The 25,587-nt window shown below is 46.3% G+C and overlaps 1 protein-coding gene across 4 annotated transcripts in view; it reads right to left on the reverse strand.

The window, feature by feature from the left end:
- TMEM163 (transmembrane protein 163) overlaps nucleotides 1-25,587 on the reverse strand; it is a 227,076-nt gene that overhangs the window by 38,433 nt on the left and 163,056 nt on the right. For all 4 annotated transcript variants that reach the window (XM_053918612.1, XM_053918613.1, XM_053918614.2 and 1 more), the window contains exon 5: nucleotides 5,106-5,202. In XM_053918612.1, coding sequence (XP_053774587.1) covers nucleotides 5,106-5,202 — 97 coding nt within the window. The remainder of the gene's footprint in view (nucleotides 1-5,105; nucleotides 5,203-25,587) is intronic.

Here is a 25,587-nt window from a genome sequence, read left to right on the forward strand (position 1 = left end):
TTCTCCTTGAACTCATTCAAGCCAATAATAATCTTCTTTCATCAGTGCTCAGCTCTCTTCTGTTTAGAAGCTGGTAGGTCCTTGGCTCTAGGATGGATGAATAAAGAGGTCCATCTTGCTTACGTAACAGAATTATTCTGTCTGAAGTAACAAGGGTGGGCCCACTGATCGTCTGACCATGATTTCTGCCTTTCTTTGCATAGAGCTGGGGAGATGTTGGCAGGGGGTGTGGAGAGCTTTGACTGTGTGTGATTATTATTTTTTTTAAGTCCACACAGCTCCCACATTAAATTTAGAGTTATGCTTGAGAGCGTGCCGTACTGGAAGATGACTCTCTCTGTTGCAGATGGTGGATCCAGGATTTATAGGTTATTGCCCAGGAAGAAGCCTACAGCATTACCCAATCTTCGCTGAGAATAAGGTCCCTGAAGACATTTCCCAGACAGTGCAATAGACTCTAAGCTTCCAGAACTAAAGGCATCAAAAGGCCCACCAACTTCCTTAGAAGCTTCTCTAGTCCAATAATATCCAACATTTAATATTGAATAAATAGCCAACATTTATTCAATAGTTATGTGCTAAGCACACTACTTATATACCTTTTTATTTTGTTTGCTTAACAACCCTACAAAGAAGGTGCCATAATTATTTCCATTTTACAAAGAAAGTGAGGCAGAAAAAGGTGAAACAACCTGCCCCAGGCTTCTCCAGTTAGGAGGTAACAGAGTTGAGATTTGTCTCCCTGACTTCAGCTCCCAATCCCTACCCCCAAGGCTGCACTGCCTCGGGGTACTCACCGGGTACTGAGGCAGTGTTTAGAAACTCACTCCCACGGATGAGGCGCTTGCTCAGAGGACCTGAGGATGACAAGCCGACTGGGTGGGGAGCATCTCTGTGAAACTGCTCACCTGGCCTCAAAGGTTTCCTGGGAACCCCACCATTCTCCCTCATTTCCCTCTGTTAAATATCTCCTACCTCAAAAGGGACCCAATCTGAAATTACCTCAGACCACAGACTGGAGTAACATTGACTAGCGGTTCGGAAATATAAAAAACCAGAATGTTAAGAGCATAGTTAGCACTGTCTTCTAATGACAATTATTTTAATTAAATTACTAATTTGACCCTTATCATAAACCTCTGATGTAAGTATAGTCTCCATTTTACATATCGGGAGGCCCAGGGTCAGGAAGATGAAGTGACTTGCCTGTGGTGGCCACAGGGCGGGGGGGGGGGGGGGGGGCCGGGGGGGGGGGGTGGCGCGGCGGTAAGAGAGGCAGAGAGGGAGTCATGCCTCAGACAGGGCAGCCCACGTCACTCCCACCTGCTAAGAAGCTTCCCTAAAGCCCTCCCTTCCATTCAATTCCATGTGTCCCATGATTCCCTTACACTGGCCAGTGGCACAGAGGGCAGAGGGCTGTGTGGTAAGGGGTTGGGGCAGCAGAAGTAGCCTGAAGGGCCAGGGATGGGACCACCTAGGGCTCTGGACACCCTCCCTATAGGACGGCCCTTGGCAGCACCCACTGCTGAGTATGAAAAGATAGAAAAACTACAGAAATGTAAAGTAAATAAATAAATAAAAATAAAAAAAGAAGAGAAACCAGGAGGCCCAGGTCTGAAAAGCCAATGAAGAGCAGGACCACGTAAGCCCACAGTACCAGGAACCCAGACAGACCCGGCCTAGGAGAAAAGAGTTCAAATCCACACTCTGCCACCAGCCAGCTGATGGCCTCAGGAAGATCAGTTCACCTTACAAAGCTCCATGTCTTCCCAAAAAGGTGAAGCATACTTCTTGCCCCTTCTTACCAAAACAGGGTGTAATGGGTAGAAAACCAGAAAGAGGATGATGCTCTTTCCAAACGCACCCACAAACACAGGGCAAGCACTAATACTACACTTGTGGCACTGCCCACTCGGCCTGACGTTAGAGCCACAGTTCCTACAGGGCTTCCGAGAAAGCGCCTCTGGGATTCGTTTCGTTCATGATCCAGTGCGACTGTGTACAGGTTGAGAGGGAGCAGACTTATGCTGTCATTAGGAAGCCCTTGCAGCAGACTCCACAGGGTCCTAGGGCTCCCCCAGAGCTGGGCTGGCCAGACTGTTCTAGCACAAGGCCACCAAGGGGCAGGGGACACAAGCAAGGCTCAGAGCCAACCGAATTCATGGTTAGGAAATTCCTAACTGCACGGCTTTCTTAATCAAAACTTACCCATTCTTGCAATCACGCTCTCTGAGAATTATGCAGCTGACATTAAAAAGAAAGCTGCTGGGGGACAGATCGGGGCAGGGAAAAATGCTGTTTCTGACACACCTGCAGTAACAACTTGACACAAATCACATGCGAAGAGGCAATTCTGTAGTTAAGGGCAAGGGTGAAGCTGCAACTCTGACCTAAGTGCACCATATCTAGGCTCTAAACACCAGTCTCTCTGGCTTCAACCGCCACTGGCCATGTGCAGCCAGAAGGCGTGCTTTATGGGGCCTACGTGGAGTCATCCACCCACTCCCAACCAGAGTTGTCGATTTGTTTCACACTGAACAATGGTTTTCACTTTCTCTTAAAAACTCATGAGCTCCAACAACCCCCAGGTTCACATTCCCACACGGCAACTCCACTAGGGGGCATGGACCCCTCACCCGGGCACACACTTTCTAGTTGCCACAGACATAGGCAATTTCTCCTGGTTTTGGACTGGCTTCGGTGGGCATCTGAGACTGTGACTCCTCATTTAGATGAGGCACTGTGGACAAACGCTCATTCTGAATTTCTACAGGGGCTTGGGGGTGGGCCGGTGGTCTGGCTATAGCCTACTGGCTTCCCCAGATTTCTAGAGCAGACACAGGGAATCAAAAACCCAATATTTAACTACCATCGGCTCCAGCCTAGCAGCATTTACCTGGCCCCATGTGCCACTCAGCTGATTAGAAGGCCTCCCCTCTGAAGAAGGGAGCTCACCCAGCTTGAAGGCACCGTTGTTACCTTTCTGTAACACTGAAGGCTTAAAAAAAAAACAACAACAAACCTTACTTCAGAGGTCTGAAGGGATCACCACAAATGGGTGTGATTTTTTAAATCCTATGCTAAGACTGATAAAAGATGCAGTGGGTGTGAGTTCTCCAAGGACAGGTCCAGTCTTGGGCAAAATCATGAAGTTCTTATCCCTCTCTGACCCCCATCTGGGGCAGGGCACTAGACATTTATACCTCAATGTGGAATTCAAGTCAGGAAGCTTTGTTTCTTAGGAGTATTTGCACCATAGGATGTGAGACTGTTCCCAGTTAAAAACTGTTCAGCTCTCAGGGGGAAAACAAGGAGGCCTCCGCAAGGGCGTGTGAGCACAGCTATCCACTCCCCATCCAGTCAGGCCTGCTGGAAATTAATTTGTAATGCCTGAATAAACGGGTGTGTCAGCTAGCCTCAGGCTGAAAATTCCCACCAATAAACAGCACTTAGAGCAGGGTCAGATTTTGGTACCCTGTAAAATACAAGCACGCTATCTGACTAAGGTCTTAATTACCGCAAGACACACCTAGGTTTTAGAGGAGGAAAATAGGAAAAAAAAATTTGAAGCAAAAAATGTGGTAAAATATTTAATAACATAAATAATATTTCACCAATGTAAATGTGAGCTACATTCGGACTGTAAGACACACCCCCATTTCCCTCTCAAATTTGGGGGGGTGCGTCTTATAGTCCAAAAAATACAGTAATCACATTTAATACTTTCCTGACTACCCTTCTCGTAAGTTTCAGATTCTCACAGAAGGGAACACAGAATAGCAAGTCTGATGGAGGAAAAGGATGAAAGAGTCCAGATCTTAGGCAACAAGGGTAAAACCACACAATAGTGAGATGTGAGCCCAGAGTATAATAAACAGTAGTATTTGCTTGAACCAGTTCTGCTCAACAAGACTAAAAACCATAGGTAGGTACATTCCTACACTGGTATCCATCTTTTCTTCCTGTCACTGAGACATTGGAGAGCAAGCTTTTCCATCTGTGATGATAAATAATAGTTAAGATCCCTATGCATTACCAAAGGAATGGCTCTAATCTCTGAGTGGGGGAAGGGCGCCTTAAAGCAGTTGGGTCAATAGCTCTACGAAATGCAGTATAACATCCCACTTCATTTTCACCTTCCCCATAAACACATGTGCACTCACACACGTTACACATTACCCCAAAAGGGATTAACATGTATTTTCCTATAAGTGGAAATAAAGGTCTAACAAGTTAGGTCTTATACTAAGACGGGGCCCAGAGCCATGCTCAAATCCAGTCACATCCTAAGAGCTCCTACTTTTGCATTTAAATCACTATACAACTTGTACCAGGTGGTGCAAAAGTAAGTTTATAATTGTGAGTACATGAAATGCAGAGTTTATTCTTGTATTGTTATGTATTAATGATCATATTATTTTCCATACAAACAATTGTAAACCTACTTTTTCCCCACCTTGTCTATAGAGAATCGTGGTGATGGCAGCATCTTCATCTCCCGGTAAGTAAATCCGCTGCCTTATATGAAGATAGCCTGATAGGAGACTAAAACTAATTCTTTTCTCAGCATTCATAAAGGGGGTTGGGGGCAGAGTCAGAGGGCAGGTAATGATTCTCACCCAGAGAACAAAGCAGTCAGAGACACTTCAGTATGAAATTGTGTCCTCCGATGTCTGCATTCGAATGTCAGCTGTGACAAAAACCTGAACAGATCTAGCTATGAGATCGATGCAAAGGAAAGGAACAGTTCTCATCACAACAGTCACTAAGCGGATGACGCACAGGACAGCAGATTCAACTACATAGACCGGGTCACACTGCCATGTAAAAAGCAGCCCGTTTCTCTTTACATAAAAGACAGCTCATTTTAAAAATAGTCAAAAGTCTAAGGGGAGGCACACAGAACCCAGTACAGGTGCAACTACCCGAAGTCTTTTCACCTTGCCTAGTGCTCCTCTCTCCCAAGTCATTCACATTCCGCAGTGAGCTCTTCAGGACTCCTAAAACTGTGTATTCTCTCTCCACCTGCCCAACTTCCCCCAGTAACTCTGTGAAGAGGGATAACACAGGAGGGATAGATTGTTCAGAAAGAAGAAGGACCTTACCACTTCTGGGAGCAGCTTAGTTGAGAGGTCATGGATGGCTTTGACCACTATACAGACGGATGACAGAAGAAATATCACCCCCAAGATGACGCAGGCTCTGCAAAAATAAATAAATAAATAAATAAAGCATTAGAAACTTAACTGGGAGAACTCCACCCTGCTGATTTACATAATGACAGTGACAATGACGCAATCCAAGGCATTGAGACCCAATCATAATTCACTGCATTTCCACTGTGACCACCCAGTCTCAGAATTGGTAGTGAATCCTTTATAAGAGAATGATTCAGAATTGTATCACCGTGGGAAAGAGGCTCACCATCCTGCATCATCTTACATCTTCCCACGAATTCTGGCATGGAAGACTCTCCAAGGCAATGAAATCCCACTGCCCCATTCGCCCACCCCACACCCCTGCCTGGCAACACAGTTCACTCCTCCTCCAGCTGGAGGGTGCAGAGTTCAAGAGCAAAGAGTGGAGGCTCTAGTAGGAGACATCCCAAGCTCTGTCATTTAACATGTTGCTTGGTCTTGATCAAGTACTGGACTCCTTTTAACCTCTATTTTCACACCTGCCAAATGGGAACATTTTCTACCTGAAGATGAAATCAGATAAGACACAAAGCATAAAAAAATAACCCATGAATGCTGGCTTAAACAAAGAAAAATGAAAGTTCACCCTGGATGTCTCTCTATGGTAGTAAGACATCTTTGGATTTTCCCACAGATAAAAAGGAGGAATGATCTGTTAATAACAAAAGACAGAGTATTTATGACAAAATGGGCAGTTCTATTTTTTTTTAAATCCTTACCCAAGGATATGTTTCTTAATGATTTTAGAGGAAGAGGAAGAGAGAGAGAAACATCAATTGGTTGCATACCATACACGCCCCAACAGGGGATCGAACCCTCAACCTAGGTATGTGCCCTGACCGGGGATCAAACCAAAAACCTTTTGATATACAGGATGACACTCCAACCAACTGAGCAACCTGGCCAGGGCAAGATGGAGCAATCCTTGAGAAAGAAATGAGGGGAGAGAAGTTAGGATGAGAACTAAGACACCCAGCACAGGAGAAGGCAGGAGCAAGGTGGGGATGAGGCCAAAGGTAAGGCATGGGTGGGGCCCAAGGAAGTGTATGGGGCTCAGGCACCCCAGACAGAACAACTCGCAGGAAAAAAGATGGGATATGAAAGCAAATATGAGGAAATGATAGTACAAGGGTCAAAATACCAAATGACAATGAAAAGACAGAGAAAAGAAAAAAAATGCAAGAACGACTGCAGTCAGTTCTAGGTCATTCCTGTCCCATCCTAATTATTCGGTGGCCTCCTCAGCCCTCTTCCTCCACTCTCGAATAAAATCATCTTTCATTACTGCCTCGGATTTCCTTCTCTGGACTACAGAATGGCCCAAAGTTTCCCACGTAACACTGAAGTGGCACCTACTTAGAATCCTAACAAACGTGGATAAACACATTCCCCTAACATGGCTGCTTGGAGTCTACTCAGTGGGCTTCTAACCCACACTCTAGTTGTAGGTTTTATTCGTCCAAAAACACAGAAGGAAAGAAGGCATCATTTCTGGCTGGGGTGAACCACTAAGGAACCTGGGGATGTAAGAAAAGTCAATGAATGGGCTGAGGGGTTTGGTACAGACATGAGCCAGTGAAGCCCGGGCCCTGTAAATCAAATGCCTATCTGCCATGGGTGCCATATATCCTCGGAATGAGCCTGGGGGAAAAACTCACATTTGAGGGGGAGAAACAATAATGCTGGCAAAAAGACGCACTGACACAGCAGCAGGAGTGAAGGATGCTAACAAGAGGCCGTGGGCTGCAGGCTGGCTGGCACAGTCCTGGCAGGGCGATCAGGCTGAAGGGGGCCACAGCCAAGAGGGGAGTCACAGAAGAACCAGGTATCCCCACTGGAAGCCCTTCAGTGACAAGATACTGGGGCAAGACCAGGGATTCCCAGAGGTCTGTGGATTGATGCTTCTAAAGCAACTGGCCCGAGTGCCGGCTGTGCCCCAGAGAAGGCGGTGATGGGCCAGCTGTGCCTGACACTTGAAGTGACCATTTCTACCTGCAAGCAAATGGGACTATGAGACTTCCCATTAGAGGAAAAGAGCCTAAAGTCAGGGTAAGCTTCCAAGATTTGTGATGCGATTTTTTTTTCTCCATTCAAAAAACCCGAGTGATTAGCAGAGACTCAAGGATTCACCCTTTCAGGTAAATCAACCACCAACTCAGTGCTCCTCAACCCTGATGGCATACTGCACTCGCCAAGTAATTTGTTTGAACAGTTGCCCAGAGACTGTCCCAGTTCAATGTTATCAGAACTCTGGGGGTAAATTCAGGCATCTATTTGTTTACACATTCCCTAGGCAAGTCCCCTGTGCCCTAGGGCTGAGGGTGCCTGCCCAGAGCCAGAGGAGGCCCTGTCCTTAGAAAGCTTCCATTCCGGGTGAAAAAACCACAACTCTCTGGACAGAGGCAGGGAGGGAGCGGTCATCCCAGCTGGGGAGGAAGGAAGGGGTCTAACGGTCCCTAAGAGACTCATAGTGTATCTGTATACAGAGCAGCTGTCTCCCCCAGAGACGCGGGTAGGACAGCCCCCACTTGGACGCCAGGCCATCTACAGTTTGTTGCAACATCCTCGAGAAGCTTCCAGCCCCACACTCCTCTGGGGAGATAGGGATGCCAGAGGAATCCCTCCCGGGTCTCTGCCGGCACCCCTCCTCAACGCACAAAGTGGATCCGGGTGTGGTATACTTGGCTTAAGGAGATGTGTATTAAGAATACGACAATCTCCTTACATAATATCTTGCTTATATATCTTCAATCAAAACTACACGACACATCTTTTAAGGGCAAGAACCCTATTTTTAGGTCTCGGTGACTACAGCAGCTCATAGCAGCTGCTCCTCATCCATCTGTAAAGGGGATGTAACTTAACTAATTAAGTAATGACCAGCTGATTTGTACATCCCCCCACGGAATCTAAGGGGCCTGAACTGCTTACTGATGTTGGTAGGAAGAGGGAAGCCATTCCTAATACATCCACCAAAGTGCCTGTGGAATAACCCACATTGTAAAGCAATTCTGAAGGGTAATGAAAATCTAAAGAACATGATGATTTGGTTTATTAAAGTTGAATTATACAAAACTGCCACCATATCTCCTTCATGAATATATCTATGAATATGCTTAATAATGTTTCAGAAACCTATTTTCATCTTCTTTTAAATGTGTTTCAAATTCAAAAACCACAGTCTCCCTGCTTTCCCCACTGCTGGGAGCTGTAGATCAGCTTCCACAGCCCAAAGCAGCTATTATTAGCAAAGGGTGTGATGCTATTTTTTGACGTTTTATTAATAATATATTGTGTTTACACAGCAGCTTTCTCCTCAGGCACTCCAAGTTCACACATCAACTCACAATTGCCCTAGAGGCCACTCCGCAGGCCTGGGTTTTTGTTTTCCTGCTATTCCATAGGTTGGGAGGGGGAGAGGTACGTTTCATCAACCCAAGTAGTCAAAGTCGGGGACTCAAGGACTAGGCAGCTTATCCAAGGTCACCCAAGGAGTGTGAGGTCCCCACAGATATAGAAGCGAGTTCTCCTGACTCCCTCCCAGGGGCCACTGCCTGTCAATCAGTCAGCTGCTAGAAGTTTCTGGGCATCCACGGCACATCCTCACACCACCACTGTCCGGGGATAGGGATCATCTCCAGGATGTGGCAGAGATTTGGGTCAGGAGAAAACACAGCTGCTTCTGAATCTGCAAGTGCGTGCTGCTTCCTGGTTTGGAGGTTGGGGGAACTGGTGAGGGTGATGTTCCATCAGCATGCCTTGGCCTCCACCAGGCGAGGCTGGTGTGGCCGGAAAAGAGGTAGTTATTAAGGAGCCCCGTCACTGGAATGAACACAGACTCCTTCCTCCTCCTGCCCAGCTCCAGAGGAGTAAAACACTGAGTCAGAAAGAGGTCATTACACTACCACCCCCTTCAATATATTCCCCCGATCAACCCAGGCTGCAGCTGAATTTAAATTCCTGCAGGACCCGTGGCTGTCAAAGAGTGGACCGCAGGTCAGCAGCATCGGCGTCCCCTGGGAACCGGTCAGAACAGCAAATTCTGGACTCCACCCCAGACCTATGAATCAGAAACGCTGGGGAGGGGCCCGGCGATCTGTGTTTTACTGTGTTTCAATAAGCCCGTCAGGTGATTCTGACACACACTCTACTTTACGTCTGTGTTAATCTTGCCACAGACACATTTATGGCTGAAAGAAGACTTGTAAAATCCAGAGAAATGGCTAAAGCACTGGCACCTTTTCTTTTCCTTCTGCTAAAGACTGCAAATTGCTAATTGGGCACAGCATTTTAAATCTATGAATAAACTTGCAAGTAAGCATTAATTTTTGCCTCTGAAATTGTAAGAGCAAAACCTATTGACAGATACTCTCACGTCCAAAATGACGTAAGGTTGAAAGTTCAGTCCCTTGTCAATTGTGGGTTTAAAGGCCTGTGGTTCACATTAATAAAGCCAGAGTCTTATTAGGCCAATTCTAACTTATTTTCCAAAGAGAAGTTTCTTCTAATCACCCCTAATTTACACAGAATCTAAAACACAGTAGCCCTGGCAATTAGCCAACTTAGTCTACAGCTTAGAGTATAAATGTTTTATTTATCATCGTTCACCCTAGTCGCCAAAGCACTTACAATGTGTGACACCATCAGGTACAAAATAAAAGTCAGACGGTGAGTATGCACAGTGCTGACAAATGCACAATTTGCAACGCTGTTTTATTCTAGCTAAGTCCTGTCTCTGTGCAGTCTGCCATTTTAAATAAAGAAACAAACAAAATCAGTTCGAAGACAAGATAAAGGGGAGGAGAAACTGAGCAAAGAAGGCTTATGAGCCACTTCTCCTTCTCTGTAATGACTATGCCAAAAAGTCGCCATTTTTTCCTAAGGCTCTCGGCCACCCTCACCCCATTACTACCAACATTCACCTCCTCTCCTGGTGCAGGAGCTCCCTCCCTCCTCTTCCTATTCTTACTCATCTTACCTCCTTTTCTTCACTTTCTGAGGCTCTAGGCCCTTTCTCCCTTCTCCTCCCACACCCCCACCTCTCTTCTCCATCTCCAACCCCATCCACCTGCTGCACTGGGAACAGATTGCGATGGGGGGTGAGGGGAGGGGCCATGGCTTGGACCAGGGATGGCGCTCAGGCCATACACTCTCTGTGGGAAGATCGTCCATCTCCCCACCATGTAACCACTAAAGTCCTCTCCTTACTCAACAAATGGCCCTTTGCATATATCTGGAATAATATGCAAGGTGATTAAACCTACCCAAGTGAAATCTCATTTAAATAGGGCTGTTTTCCTGGCTTCAACTTGAGGTAAAAAAGTCAACATAGAGGATTTCTTAAAGAATTAGATTCTACAGCAGTACTGTACAACAGAATTTCGAGGGAGAGGGAAGGAGAGAGAGACAGAAGCCCTGAGCTACGCAGCCCAACCAGGTAAATGATGTGAGCCAGCAGGCTCTGCTGCAGGAGGCAGCATGCCTTTGTACTTCCCATCAATCAAGGCATCATTTCTCTCTCTCCAGTGAATATCCAGCTCCCCAGGTTTGGATGCCTAGTCTCACTCTTGTACTCATCTAATGTCAAATAATCCCAGCCACAGCTGGGGTAACCGTATTTTATGAAGGGATTTGAACTTCAGTCATTTACTTTATTTTAATTTATATTTTTACCTAATTTTTTCATCACCATTTATCCCCTTATACCTTCTTCCACCTCCCCAGCAATCATCACATTGTTTGTTTCCAGGAGTTCTTTTTCTTTTTTCTTTTTGCTCCATCCCTCCACCCCCCATTCCCCACCCTGCCCCCACCCTGCCCCCACCCAGAGCCGTCAGCCGCTCTCTATCTGTGAGTCTGTCTCTATCTGGCTTATTAGTTAGTTCAGTCATTCACATTTTAAAGTCTACATCCAAGCCCTGGGGCTAAGGCAAAAAAACCTCCATCCCCAGGCTCCCAGAGCACAAGTGTGGGATGGGAAACCTGAAAAGCATTACAGGACGGTCCTTCCTTATGGACGTGAAAACAAGGGATGGGAACAAGGCTGGAAGGAAGGACAGCTCTGCAGTGTGATGCTGAAGCCGGGACTAGAATGGACAGGAGTCATCAAGCTGAGCAGCTAGAGGCTGTGAAGGGCGCTCCAGGCAGAGGAGACATTGTGAGCAAAAGTATAAAGACCGAGCACAGCGGGGCGCTGCTTCAGTGGAAATTCAAAGTGGAGATGCTGTCCTTGGGGTCTCTGGCCTAAGGGGACCAGCAATGCAAGGGCCTCACGGAGAAGGGCCCTTTGCGCCCTGGAAGCCCCTCAGGATGGTGGGCACAACACCCACAATACGCACAATGCATCTTAGACGGAACGTGGCGCAGCGCGTTGTGTTTAATAGCTTCGTGTTTTAGTGCACATTAGAGAAACCTGATGATCACCCCACATCTGCAAGAATAGTATTGCCTAGGGAAAAAATTAAGTATGATCATACTTGAATAAATAGTAACAGCACAGGTGGCACACAGGGCAAAAGCCATCGCGGTGGAACCCATGCCTGAGGCTACGGAAGCCTGTAGTGGCGGCAGGAGGTCACGAAGGACTTAAAGCAAGGAAGGCGCATGGGGTGATCCAGACCTTACCCAGAGCCTCTGACTCTGGGGTTGGGGTTTGGCAGGGCTGAAGGGAAAGAAACTAGAGGTGGGGGAAATCAGCTGGGAGACATGTTAGTAGCCAAGAAAACACAGAGATGACTCCATGCACAGAAGCCGTGACAGCTGAGAGGAATCAACAGGGAGAGGCCCCGGGAAGGCAGCATCCATGGGACTGGGTAACCGACTGGCTATGCACAGCAGAGAAGGATGCAAGCTGGCTATTCTCAGCTTGGAGACAGGCCAAAAGGGAAGCGGTGGTGGCACATCCAAGAGCAGGCTATGAGAGGCTGGAGTGGGGACCTGGTGGTGATTCTACTTTGGGACGTGCTAAGCTTGAGAAGGCATGTCCGGACAGCCAGACACACTGAGCTTAGCTGAAGAGGCATGTCTGTAGCCTGGGCTCCCAGCGCCATTTTCCTGGGGCCCCTGAGCTTCACAGTGTTGTTTCTAGAGCATAGAGATGGAAGAGAAACACACAGGGACACCCCATCTCCAGGCTACCCGGCCCTACTCAGTACCTCTACTTCCAGAGACCCTGCCAGGGGAGCGCATGCTGAGACTCACAGCCCAAGCTCTTTCAGGCAGTCAGAAAATACCCCCGACGCTGACTGTGCTGTGGGGCAAGGACCCAGAGGTGGACAAGAAAATGTGTGGAGCTTACAGGAGAAGAGACAGACAATAAGCATGTGAACAATAATCATATTATGCATAGAAACATAAAGCAGAGTAAAGGAGGAGAATAATGAGAGTGTTGTTTTATATACAGTAGTCACACTTCTAAGGAGGGGACATTTGTCCAAAGATCTAAGAGACGGGAGGGTGAGCCGCACAGCTACCTGGAGAACAGCACTCTGGACAGCGGCCGCGGGGGCAAAGGCTGCCACGCGGAAGGGAACTGGCAGGTTCCGTGAGCAGTGACGAGGCCAGCCTGGCCGGGTCACAGCGGCCATGCAGGGCCTTCAGGTCATGCTACGTACCTGGGCTTTTATGCGAATAGGATGGGAAACCAACAAAGGACTGAGCAGAGAAATGATTCATTTAAACAGGACCACTCTGACTGTTCTGCTGAGAACAGACCGTAGGGAAGGTCACGGCAATGACCCCAGAGAGGGTGTTACAAGAGGGCTGGGGAAGGGGAGGTGGGGAGAGAGGGCTGCTTTCTACCAGTTCCTGTGAGGTCCGGGGCAGACTTGCTTTTATTTACCACCTTGGACCTGGTGAAGTAGGAAATGGACTAGTGGGTCTTAGAAAGAGTTTAGAAACAGTTTCAGGATAAACATCTGTTTCTTAGGAGAATAAGACGATTCAGAAATCTTACTACTTTAACAAACTGGTGAGTCCAAGTATTTTCAATGTCAGGTGAATTATCTGTGCATCAATTTCAATCTTCTCCTAAGTGTTTACCGGATGTACAACCATCTGTCTGTGCACAGGGCATATTCGGGAAGATACCAAAAAGAGTGGTAACGGCCTCTGTAGAGAACACATGGGAACACAGACGTGCTTTTCCCTCTATGCCTTATCCTTCTCTTTGCATTTTTAAAAACAGTGTGAATGTGCCACCTGTTAAAACACACACTACATCAATGTGGACATCGAGGGAGACTCACTGAAGGTCTACCAGATGCCAGTAAATCTGCTAGGCAATAGATACAATGACAAGATACAGTCCTTCTCTTCAGAGAGTAGAGAAAGGGGGCATCTAAATCACACTGGAATCTTCTAGAGAAGTTGAGACTTCACAATGTGGAGACTCATTGTGATGAGTCTCCACTCATCACGATGGTGATGAGTCTCAATTCTCCCTTCAGGCCCCACTCTGCTCAGGAAGAAGGTATTACAGAAGACAGTCATCGCACCCTACCTTGAACCAAGGCACCTGATCCAAGCTTGGGCTGACCAGAGCTTCTTTCCTAGATTTTGATCCACGATCAATAACTAGGGCTGAAGCCAGAGAAGCGAGTCATCCCACAGTAGCGATGGCTGGAAGGCTGTGCTAAGCTGAAACTGTGGACCAGAGTGGTATGTCAGTGTCCCTTGTGGTAGCTGGTTTTCCTACATGATGGCTGACTTCCCCCAGGGCAGGCATCCCAGGAGGATCAGGGACAAGCAGCCAGGCCTTGGAAGTCAGGCAGCGCCCTGCCAGAGCATTCTGTTGGTTCTAAGTGATTCATAGGACTAAGGTGAAAGAAGAGAGGAATGCAACCATATCTCTTGATAGAGAAGTGACCGGGTGACACCGGAAAAGAGCACCCAGAAAGCTATTGCTGTGGTCATTTTCAGAAAATACAATCTGCCATAATGATGAAGAGGCTCAGGAACGAGGTCTCCAGCCACCAACTAGGTCAGCGAACCCTTTGTTTCTGGAAACTCTCTTACACTGGGATTAGAGTTGTTCATGCACTGATCCAGGTTCCACGCTGCAGTGGACGAGGGACGTCACAAGAAAACAAGGAGGTCAATCTCCAGTAGGCCTGGTATAGACTGCATCACCATTCACAACAATTTGATCTCAACTTCACATTCCCACCTTTGCTAGGTACTAGAGGAAGAGTACATTCTGCCCACCATCAGACTTGGTGGTGTGACTTGCTTCTGCCAATAGAATGTCAGTGGAGATGACACCACAGGCACCCAAGCTGAAGCTCTGCCTGGTTGGCTTGGCCTCATTTCCATCCTGTGCCACAGGAACCATGATCCTCAGACAGGAGTTATTCCATTAGCACAAGACCTGGAATAAGAATTCACATGCCACAGGGCCACTGCCAAACCTTAGCTTAAGCGGAGAGTGACTGAGAAATTAATGTTTATAGTGTAGGTCACTGAGACTTCAGGGATGTTTCTTACTACAGCAAAGCTGACAGATACAAGGTTCTTGAAAGAGAAACACCTTATGGCAGTGGCAGCAAAAGGCTTTCTCAAAAAAGCAGCACCTGGAACAGGAGCAGGAAGTTGCCTGTTTGAGGACCATTGTGGAACACCTGTCTGAGGGCAGCTTTATTATGGAAAAGAGGAATCAGACAGTTTTAATCCAGCCAGAAAAATCAGACAATCTCAATGTCATAGATATGTACAGAAAACCTTTCTTGAATGAACGTTCTTATTGAATCAAAAAAAGAGTAGATGCCTCCCGCGATCTTGGGACCTTCCACCGTGTTGGAGGCATCAGGCACCAACTCAACTGCCTGTCTCTGTGGGGAACAAAGAGCTCTGCACCTTCAAGACACACGCTTATCGATAGGACTTGGGTAATTGATTCTTTCCTTTCTTTTCATTCCTACAAAAATACTCTATCATTTCCTTGGTAACCTACCCTCCAGTGTTCCTAACCTACTTGATTATAGTATTTAAAGTAATTGGTTTAAATTGGTCCTTCTCTTTGATCCACTTCTGGGAATCTATCCCCAAAGAAAAAGCTTTTTGCAGAAGAATGTTCACAGTAGCATTAATTATACTTACAAGGGGGAAGTTAAATATGCCACAAAAGGAGTGTTTAAGTTTATCACTGTGATACATCAATTCAGTACACTATTGGGTGCCACTTAAAATTGGTTTTGTCAATAACATAAGTGTCAGATAAAATATTTAGTGGAAAAGCAGGATATAAAATTGTACATATACAGATTTAATATATGTAAAAACAAACCCAAAGCCAGGAAAACATTTGTGGCAGGAAATACACAAAATTAACAATGGTGAGAAGATGAAATTTCCTTCTACTTTTCTGTACGTTATACTTTTATAATGGAAAGAAAACTTCTAAAAATGCCTCCTCCAGCTACATCACTTTTGGTATCTCCTTTTATTGAATTCCACAAGATGTCAAATGCTCATCTCTGTCACATCTCAAACTTGATGGCACGAACTAGTCAGTTTTACATGAGCATCCACCGTCCATGCTGACGGGGAGGGGCCGCTGTGTGCACGGTGTGCCCTTTGGTGGGTTACAGCCCTGTGCTGGAGCAACAGAGAAGCTGCCACCGTGTTCAGCTGTCCACGTCTCCTTTTCCAAGACCCAGTTCACTTGTAAGTAAAGTGGGAATAATAAAAATACCACTTCCCTTTCAAAATTAACATGAACACAAATATGATGGATAAAATGCCACATGTCACTAATAGGATATTGAGTGTATGTAAAATACTAAAGATAACATCTCTAATTTAACCTCACTGCATTTCTTCCATAGCTGGGACTTCTGGTGAAACCCACCATGTAGCCACACCCCACCTGAAGCAGAGTCCTAGAGCCATGAATCCCTGGGGGCACACAGCCCTTGGCATGTGGGTGAGGATTTGTGCCTTATGGAGAACTTTCATGGACTTCTCACCAGTGCTGCCTGGCGCCTGAAAGTTAGAGGGCTCAGAGATGGGGATTCTGGGAAAGAGAGAGATCTAAGGGAGAGAAGAGGCCGTGATCTGCAAAGGGTTACAAAGCCAGTGAGTAGTTGAGTTGGGGCTCAAATCCAAATATGAACCTTGAAACAGAGACAAGCTAGACTTTTCTTTATCTGGGTGTCTGTGAATTTTAACACATAAACTTTGCGTACAATTCTGTATACAAAATACTCTAACGTAAACAGCAGTACTGCTGGAGTTGGGGCTGAAGTCGCTGCGGCTGGGGTGTGACTCAGGAGTCCTGGCTTCTGGGTCTACCCTTGTCATTAACTCGGTAAGAACAGGGAACTAGTGAGACTTTGCCAGGCCTCATTTTCAGCTGCTGAAAATTAGCAAATTTGACTTGATCGCCAAGGTCCTGATACTCTCAAATTCTTGTCTAAATGTAGCAATGGGAAGGAATTCTCACTATTAAAGACTTCTATTTCCAACCAGCAGGTTTGAGGCACAGATTTATTTGTGAAACCAAAATGTAAGAACTGAATGGCAGGTATGGTTGACCTACTGCAAGTTAGGAATAAAATAGGAGTTTCTCACTGAGCAATATACGAATAATGAGCTTCCTTTTATATATTACTACAAAGCCGTCGGACAGCAAGAAAGATTCACATGTTTTTGGCTGGATTTTACTTATTTCTGCAACCCCTCAGTGACCTACACAGTCAAGTATTTTAAAGAATGACATTTCTCAGAGGAAGAGATAAAAAATAGAGAATACAGACAGAGAGCATTTTAAAAGTAGAATGTTCTTCATCCACTGATTTGGGCAACTAGCTTTCTAAACAGAACAATGGTTTTCAATTGTTTGCAGAGTATGAATACACGGCAGCCCACTATATAACTGGGACAGGTTCATTAATGGTTAATTCTAAAAGCCTTCACTGGAAGGACTAGTTCCTAAAAATTCTAGAACTTACATTACAGTGCTATTTCTTAGTAGACTCAAACATGCTAGGACTTCCCTATAAAGCACAGAGCTGCCGTTGGTTTGGTCCCTAAATCAGCAGTGCAAGCTAACACTGTCAGTCACACCATCACGAGAGAGAAATGCCAGCGCTGACACATTCATTATCATCCCGCTCATGTTAGGGGAGGGGAAATTAAGAAACCTAAGTGAAACTTGGAGTGCTGAATGAATACAAGGATGTCTCAGAGTCAATACAGGTGGGATATTTTTTAACCACTGGGAGTCCCCTGAAAGACTGCAGGGGGCAAGGAGACACAGCAGATGCCTTTGGAGCCACACCGCATCCCCTCAGCCAGCTCAGATCGTAGTTGCTGCCTAGCAGATGGCTCCCAGCCTAGTGCCCGCCAGGGTGGCAGGGCGACCCTCACGGGGGCAGAGGCAGGATTGACCCCACCACAGAAGTAACCGCAATATAATACCTTCTGCGCTTTTTTCCTCCCTTCTTGTCGAACTCTCCCCTCCCGTTCACTCCTGCTTCCTGGGATTACTCCTAGGATCCCTGTCCAGTCCCAGGCAGGGGGACTTCCAGACACAACTTAGAGGAGGAGCGGTCATAGTGCATTGTCAAAGAGAAACAAAACACTTGAAGATAAACTCAGAGCATGAACACAAGCATCCACGTGAACAAACCAACCAGAGACCCAAGGCAGGAGCTTCAACATTCTCCTCATTTTGCAGATTAAATCTGTCCAGGGACCCAAGAACCTGGCCATTCCTTGACACCCAAATGTCCAAGTGAAGTAGGCACGCCCGCTGTAGAGCCTACGATTCCCTATTACCCTTTAAGAAACTCACAGACCTAAAAACAAGGCTATGAATAAACCAAGCTACATAAATGCGGTTAGAGAGACAAAAAAAGTGAGACTTCCCTCCTTCAAATGATTATGTATGTAATCCTTTGCTTTTCTCCTCCTTTGTGGGGCAGCCTTTAAAGTTGGGTACAGTCCATAAAGGAGGCCTGAGTGAGTCGGTGCCGAGATTTGTGCCTTCCTCAAATCGGCAGAGAGAAGAAAGTTGTATCTCAGTGTGGACTAGGAGACAGCAATGAGTTTGGAGCAGGAGGAGACATGAGCTTCCTGAGGCCAGATGAACACAGAAAGATTGGCCAGCAGTCCTTCCGATGGCTGGCGCTGCCCGGAACAGTGGGGAGGACGTCGGTGCTCAGTCATCTGGAAAAGCTCCATTGGGACAGCAAAAAGGAGAACAATGAGAGTGATCTATAAAACACAGGCATGTCCACAGGGTGAGGCAGGTGTGGGCAACCACACATCGCGCATGTTTGGGGCACAAAGTAGAGGCAAAGAGTCCACATTACCAATTCCTCCCTCCACAGTGTCACCTGGAAACCAAACTTCCACACCAACATAAAGGTGAGGGGTGGCGGAGGAAGAAAGCCGTGTTATCATTTATCCGACTGTATGTACTACCACCTTAGAGAAGCAAGGGGGGAACATTTTATTTTTATTTTTTAAAGACTTTATTTATTTATTTTTAGAGAGAGGGGAAGGGAAGGAGAAAGAGAAGGAGGGAAGTATCGATGTGAGAGAAAAACATTGATCGGTTGCCTCTTGACCAAAACCAAAACCCAGGCATGTGCCCTGACCCGGAATCGAACCAGAGACCTTTTGTTTTGCCAGACAACACCCAACCTACACCACGCTGGTCAGTGTGGGGGACCATTTCTATAAGACAACCTGGCACTCTGCATTTGATCCATCCACACATTACCCCAGGTAGAGAATAACCCAATGACTAACAGGTCAGTTTGCTAACGAAGGCCGTGGACACCTCTAATAAGGAACGGTCATACCCAGCTTCTGTGAAGTCTATCCTAACGCCCTGCTTATTGGAGCCCACAGTGAACGCTCTGCCTGAGTCCGCATCCTTGCTATGAAAGGGGGCAGCAGAGAGTAGTGTGCAAAGCGTAGGCTCCAGAACCAGCGTCTGGCCACACTACGGCACCAGCGCTTAGGGGCAGTGCAGGACCTCAGGAGAGCTACTGAACCTCTCTCTGACACGGAGTCATCTTCTGAGTGTGGCACATCTGTTGTGAGTAAAATTCACAAACAGCTTATTAGCATGGTAGGTGGCACAGAGTTTTCTGTTGGTTTTTTTTTAATTAATTAATTAATTTATTTTTATTCAGTTACAATTGTCTGCATTTTCTCCCCATCCCTCCACCCCACCCCAGCCGGTCCCATCTCCCTCCCCTACCTCTACCCTCCCCCTTGATTTTGTCCTTGTGTCCTTTATAGTAGCTCCTGTAGACCCTTCTCTCCACTATCCCCTCCCCACTCCCCTCTATTGTTAGATTGTTCTTAATTTCAATGTCTCTGGTTATATTTTGTTTGCTTTTTTCTTTTGTTGATTATGTTCCAGTTAAAGGTGAGATCATATGGTATTTGTCCCTCACCGTCTGGCTTATTTCACTTAGCATAATGCTCTCCAGTTCCATCCATGCCTTTGTTGTTGTTTTTTTTTAAATGAGTTATATGTATGATGCACAAAATGTAACTGATCCAAACACACAAAGTTCTCTGTCTTGGACCACACTCCCATCGTCCTGTGAGAGGGGCTACGGCTCGCCCTGTAAAGTCCAAAACGCCTCCTCATCTCCAACCTCACTTTCCCGTTACTACCAGGTAGCACAGCAAGGGAAAACTCTAAGAAAACTCTTCTTTAGAATGAGATTTTCCAGGAAAGTCCCCCTACAGCCACTGGCAAAGGGACCTCATGGTAAATCTCTTGGTCCTCAAACTGGCTGCTCATCAGAATCCTCTGTGAGGCTTAAGGAACTCAGAGAACTGGACTCCACCTTGATGTTCCTGCCCCTAAAGTTGCAGTAGGGTGTCAGCAAATGGCATCTGTTCATTTTCTTTTCTTTTTATTTCCACAAAGCTCTCCAGGTGTTTGATGAGGCAAGAGGCTTAGGAAGTGTTGTTCTAAAGAAGTGTGACTCTAAGACAGTGCTTCTCACTTAGGGTGATGCCGCCCTCCCCCAGGTGGACAAGGAGACAGGGGGCAATGTCTGGAGATATTTTCTACAGTAACAACTTTGGAAAGTGCTACTGGCATCTAGTGGGTAGAAACCAGGGATGCTGATAAACATCCTACAACGCACAGGACGGTTCTCCACCACAAAGAATTATCTGGTCCAAAACGTCAGCCATGCCAAGGTTGGGAAACCCTGCTCCGAGCCCTTTTTTGGCGTGTGACTGTTTATTGGTGGTGCTGAGAGGATAGACATCAGGTTCCCACGTTCACTGAGTGGGGGCCAACCCGCAGGGCCAGGGGGACCAAACTGGGTTCATATGTTGGACTGACAGATGGGAAACAGCTTTGAAAGAGCAGCAATGAACTCGCAGAAAGGCCACCACAACCTCTGCGCACAAAGGGTGAACAAAAACTTCCCTTAAGAAGAGCACACCAATAACCACGACTCGGTAGGCACATCAGATGGCAGAGCTGCTCCTTCAGACCGGTGAGTGCCAGCTCTGCCTGCCGAACACCCACGCACCGCCCACCCTGTCCCCTTTACTCCTCACAACTGTCCCATAGGACAGATATTTTCAACTGCCTTGAGCAGGTAAGGAAACTAAGGTACAAAGGGCTTAACAAGTGTGTTTAAGGCTGTCAAGCTGGGCTGTGGACCCAGCCCATCTGTGTCACCAGAAGCCCATGCTCCAGCCACGCATCATCCTGCTTCTCATGTCACACTGTGTCTGTGTCTGGCCAAAGCATGGTCTGCGGCATCTCGTACCCCTTACATTCCATGGCTCTACCCGGACCTGTAGGAAATTTCTAGAGGGAGGTGGGTACAGGCTTTGGTCTTTTAAAAAAATTTTTTTAGTCTTTAGTATATTTTTTCCATTACTATTAGTCCCCTTATACCCCTCCCCCCAGCAATCACCACACTGTTGTCCATGTCCAGGAGTCTTTTTTCCTCAATTCCTCCATCGCCCCCCCACCCCCGCCCCATTAGTTGTCATCCTGCTTTATAACCTCCACTGATGACTGCAGCACCCTGCAGTCTGAGACCCGGACACTGTACTCTAATGACCCTGTTTGTCCTGGTATATTACTGAGGCCAAGAGCCAGTTCTGTTTCCTCCAGGGCCAGAGACGGGCTCTGCTACATGAAACATAAACATTCCCCTGAACAAAACAAAACAAAATGTCGGCTCAATTGATTGGTGAGAAGAAAAGCATTTGAATGTGTATTCCTTTATTTGGGGAAGACAGTTCCTAAAGGTGGAAATGAAATTCAACAAAGGAGGTTAGGCTTATAAACGAACAGCGTTGCACTTGTCAGCACTCCAGGGCTTCACGGGTACATGGGTTGGGTAATTTGGCCCCCAAAGTCCCACAACCAGAGATTATGTGGGCATGTTTGCAAATAACCCACTTGTGCCTGTGTAGGAGGCCTCATATCAAACAGAGACTTTAGCGACTGTGGTCTTTATTTTGCCAACAACAGAATCACCCTCGTAAGAACAGGCTGCCAGCCACATGGGGCAAATAATTATGAAAGTAATAAAGAGGAGAGTCATTTATTATTCCCACCATAATTATGCTACTGGCTTATCTGAGACTTACCCCAGTTTGCTCTAATTTGTCTGCCCAATGATTTTGAATTAAAGTAACCTGTGACTGCTTTTTTAAAAACAAAGGGAAAAGAACGATAGAATTCCACAGATGTTGAAAGAAAACTGCCCCGAGGTTCTGAGCGGCCCTCGCCGTGCCCACCCCCTTCCTAATTACCAGGCCACTGGCTTCCTGACAGATGGGAAAGAATGACACCGCTCTGAACGGGGCTTGTATATAATGAGGCCCTGGGTCATCACAACCGGACACCCAATCTGTACTGTTAATGCTGGAGGTGGTTCAACCAAATTAGAGAATTAGGGTCTGTGGATAAAGACTGGCGGGTGTGCACCCAGTCATTTTATCAACCATTAACATGCTTTGTGTACGAAAGGCTTCCGATTGAAAACCACACGCAATTTGCACCCCTCACTGATTTAACAGCTTGTCCATGGGTGTGTAGGTGGGGGGTGGACACCTAGAGTAAAAACATCACCAGCCAGTCAATTAAGAGAATTATTCATGGGCTTGTTAAAAGGTCATATTCTAAAAAGTTCATTCAACAGAAAGGAGCTGACGTGTTCAATTTTTTTTTTTATGTTTTTTGAAACTCTGAGATGATTGAAAAATGGGGACAAGCAAAATTTCACTTAGAAATAAAGCTATCACTGATGCCTTTCAAAATCCACTGTAGAGAAAATTATTGGGGCACTTCTTTGCCCCGCCCTAAACCCCCAAACTCTCAGGTACCCACTGCTTCACCTCTACCCTGCCACCTTCCCCTGCCTTAGGCAAAAGAGCCGATATTTAACTCATCCCCCAGCCATAGTGTGGCCTCTTCCAGGCGTAGGAGCAGTGTAGATAAATGGTCCTGCTCCTGTTCAAAGGAATAAAGTTCCCGTTAAACAGAAAAATGTGACAAAAGGCACAGGGGTCCTTAAGACCAGCCTCAGTAAGTCATGTTCCTCCAGTGGTTTTGACCAGGGGGAGGTATTTACCCCCACCATCACCCTGGGAGACACTTGGCACCGTCTGGAGACATTTTTGGCTGTCACAACTGGGTGGCTGGCTGTTTGTAGCATCTACTGGGTAGAGGCCAGGGATGCTGCTAAACATTTCACCTCCCAGAGTGATTTGTAAGGGGATTAAAAGTTGAGCTGCACTTGCTTAGAACAGTGGCTCGCCATTGGCTCTCCAAGCTGACTGCTCACTGGAATCACCTGGGTGGCTTGACGCTTGGGACCCGCAGTCAGCCAGCCAAGGGGAGTTAACCTGGAGAGTGGCCTGAGCATCCAGTGATCAAAGTGTAGCCAAGTGTAAGAACCATTGTCTTCAAAAACATTAAATCAACGCTATTCGAAGTGTGGTCCCCAGACCAGCAGCAGCAGCATCACCTAGGAATTTTAGAAATGCAAACTCTCAGCCTCTTTCCATCCCCCTGCCACCATCAGAGACTCTGGGAAGGCCCGGCAGTGAGAGCTTTAACCAGTACTGAGGGGACTGGAGGCCGCAGTCTGAGGAAGACTGGATTAAATGATATGCCATCTAGCATCTTCTCATCATGTGGAATTATATCACTGGGTTCCTCCACATATTACCAAATCAGTTGCTAAGCAGCAGGTGAGGGCTCTGGTTTCCTTTGTTGTGATCTTGTGTTTCATGAAAGTGTGCCCAGTAGAATGGATGGTCTGGACTGCTTTGGAGCCTAACCTTTGTGTTAAAGGCACAAATACATGCAGTTTGAAACTACTCAAAGGAACTTTGGCTTCCAAGTCTGTATTTGAGGAAGGACTCACTGAAACTGAAAATGCCTCCCACCCTGCCCCACACACCTAAGAGCAAGATGGACATCACTTGTAGCTGCTGCAGAACCTGCACCTGGCACCTGGCCAGACCTCACGGGCCATCTCCCCTAATCAATCTCCCAGACCAGGGGTGGTGGGTGCATGGTGTCCAGAAAAGCTTCCCTTAGTGGGGTGTCTTTCAGGGGAGGGAGGCTAAGACAAGTGGAGGAGGCAACAGGAAGGAGAATGAAGTAAGAACCAGAAGGCAGAAGTGCTACAGGCATGTTAGATGCACAACACATTTGTCCTGGGAAGGGGTTCCTGTAAGGGAAACAGAATAAGCCGGAGAGATGGTTTGGGCCATGCTGCCCCAGGGGTGATGGCTTCCAGTGCCAACCACAGTTCTGGTCATGACTTCAAAACGAGATTTGCTCAGCCTACGACAGGTCAGAAACCATGATAACATTCACTCTGCACTGAACACTATCTTTTCTGAAGCCAACAGGGTGGGAGAAAGGGAAGGGACACTTCAGAATACATTTAGCATGACAATACAACTTTATAAAACCATCCCAAGTTTGTAAAATATTTTAAATAAAATAGTTATCTGCATCAAAGTCTCTCGGGGAGGAGATGAATTAAAATCCACTCTACAACTACTCCAGACAAATCGTCTGCCTGGTAGGAGCCTCCATGTAGTCAGTAGTCTACCCAGGCCGGCTCCTTCGAAAGTCAGAGCCAATGCTATTTCACACACAGCAGTGAAAACAGCTCTGCAGTGCAATTTTAAAAATCAAGCAATTAAATAAAATCAATTAACTGAAAAGCAAATTTTAAAAATCAAGACTTTTTAAATGATGGAGAAATGCTCACTGTAGGGAGTTAAGTGGGGGAGAAAGAAGGACGTACAGCAAAACACTCTGCATTAATTCAGTTTTGTCAAAATGCCCATAAACCTGTGCATCTGCATTAAAAAGATAAAAGAAAAGTTAGCCATTTTCCCTGGGTAGTGGGATAAGGGATGATTTTTATTTGTATACTTTGAGATTTTTTCAATTATAGCAAGTCCAAAAACTTTTTTTTTTTACAAATGTAAAATTGTATGGTTTTTTATGGTTTTCAAAAATCATAAAAGGTAAGTTACAAATATCCAACCAGGGCTGAAGGGTCCCCAGTCAGGGCTACAACAGAAATACAACAGGAAGAAGGCCACGCTGGGGAAGGAATAGCGCTGGGGCTCCAAGGCCACTTGCAAACCCATGGCCACTCCAGGCCTTCACAGGGAAATTACAAGCATCCAGGTTAGGAAGCCCCATACCCATTTCTGGATCCCAAACCAAAAGTAAGGCTGGTCTCATAAAACTAAGAGACATGTAGGACGCTGGAGGAGGGGTAGCACCCACTCTTCCCCCAGCACATTCATCCTGTAAGCACCCCAAACAGCTCCCCCAGCACTGCGGTGCCTCTTGGGCCACTCTCTGAGAGAGGTGGGAGAAAAAAGATTGACTGCCCAACACGAAACAGGCCCCAGTGAATTTTTTTTTTTAAAGTCTTCCTCAATAAAGTTACCCAAATCATTTTTATTCTGTGAGAAAAAAACCTGAATTACTAGTTTAAGGCTTTTTCTTTAACTCACTAACATATGCCTTCTTTGGCTTTAAATCTGGTAACCTCAGCTTCCCTCTGAAATTGGAAGGAGAATAATCAAAGTAATTATTTCGGGAAAGTAGCTAATGTGCAAATGTATTTTCTCCCACAATAAAAGTTCCAGTACACACACACACGCATCCCCCTGCCTTTGAAATGGGCCAATCAAATGTTAGACAGTTGAGGATCCAAAGAGAAACTGATTTACATACATTTCTACATTTCTTCAACTGTGCTTTGAGTCCTTCTGGCTTGAGCTCCAGAAACATTTATCAGCTTACGTGACAGTCTGGTTCTGATGTAGAGAAGGGAGTAAGGGGGTTTATATTTGTTCAGCTTTGCCATTTAAAAATCCCCCTTTAAAAGGCCACTGAAGT

This window comes from Desmodus rotundus, chromosome 2 (assembly GCF_022682495.2).
Source record: "Desmodus rotundus isolate HL8 chromosome 2, HLdesRot8A.1, whole genome shotgun sequence".
NCBI lineage: Eukaryota > Metazoa > Chordata > Mammalia > Chiroptera > Phyllostomidae > Desmodus > Desmodus rotundus.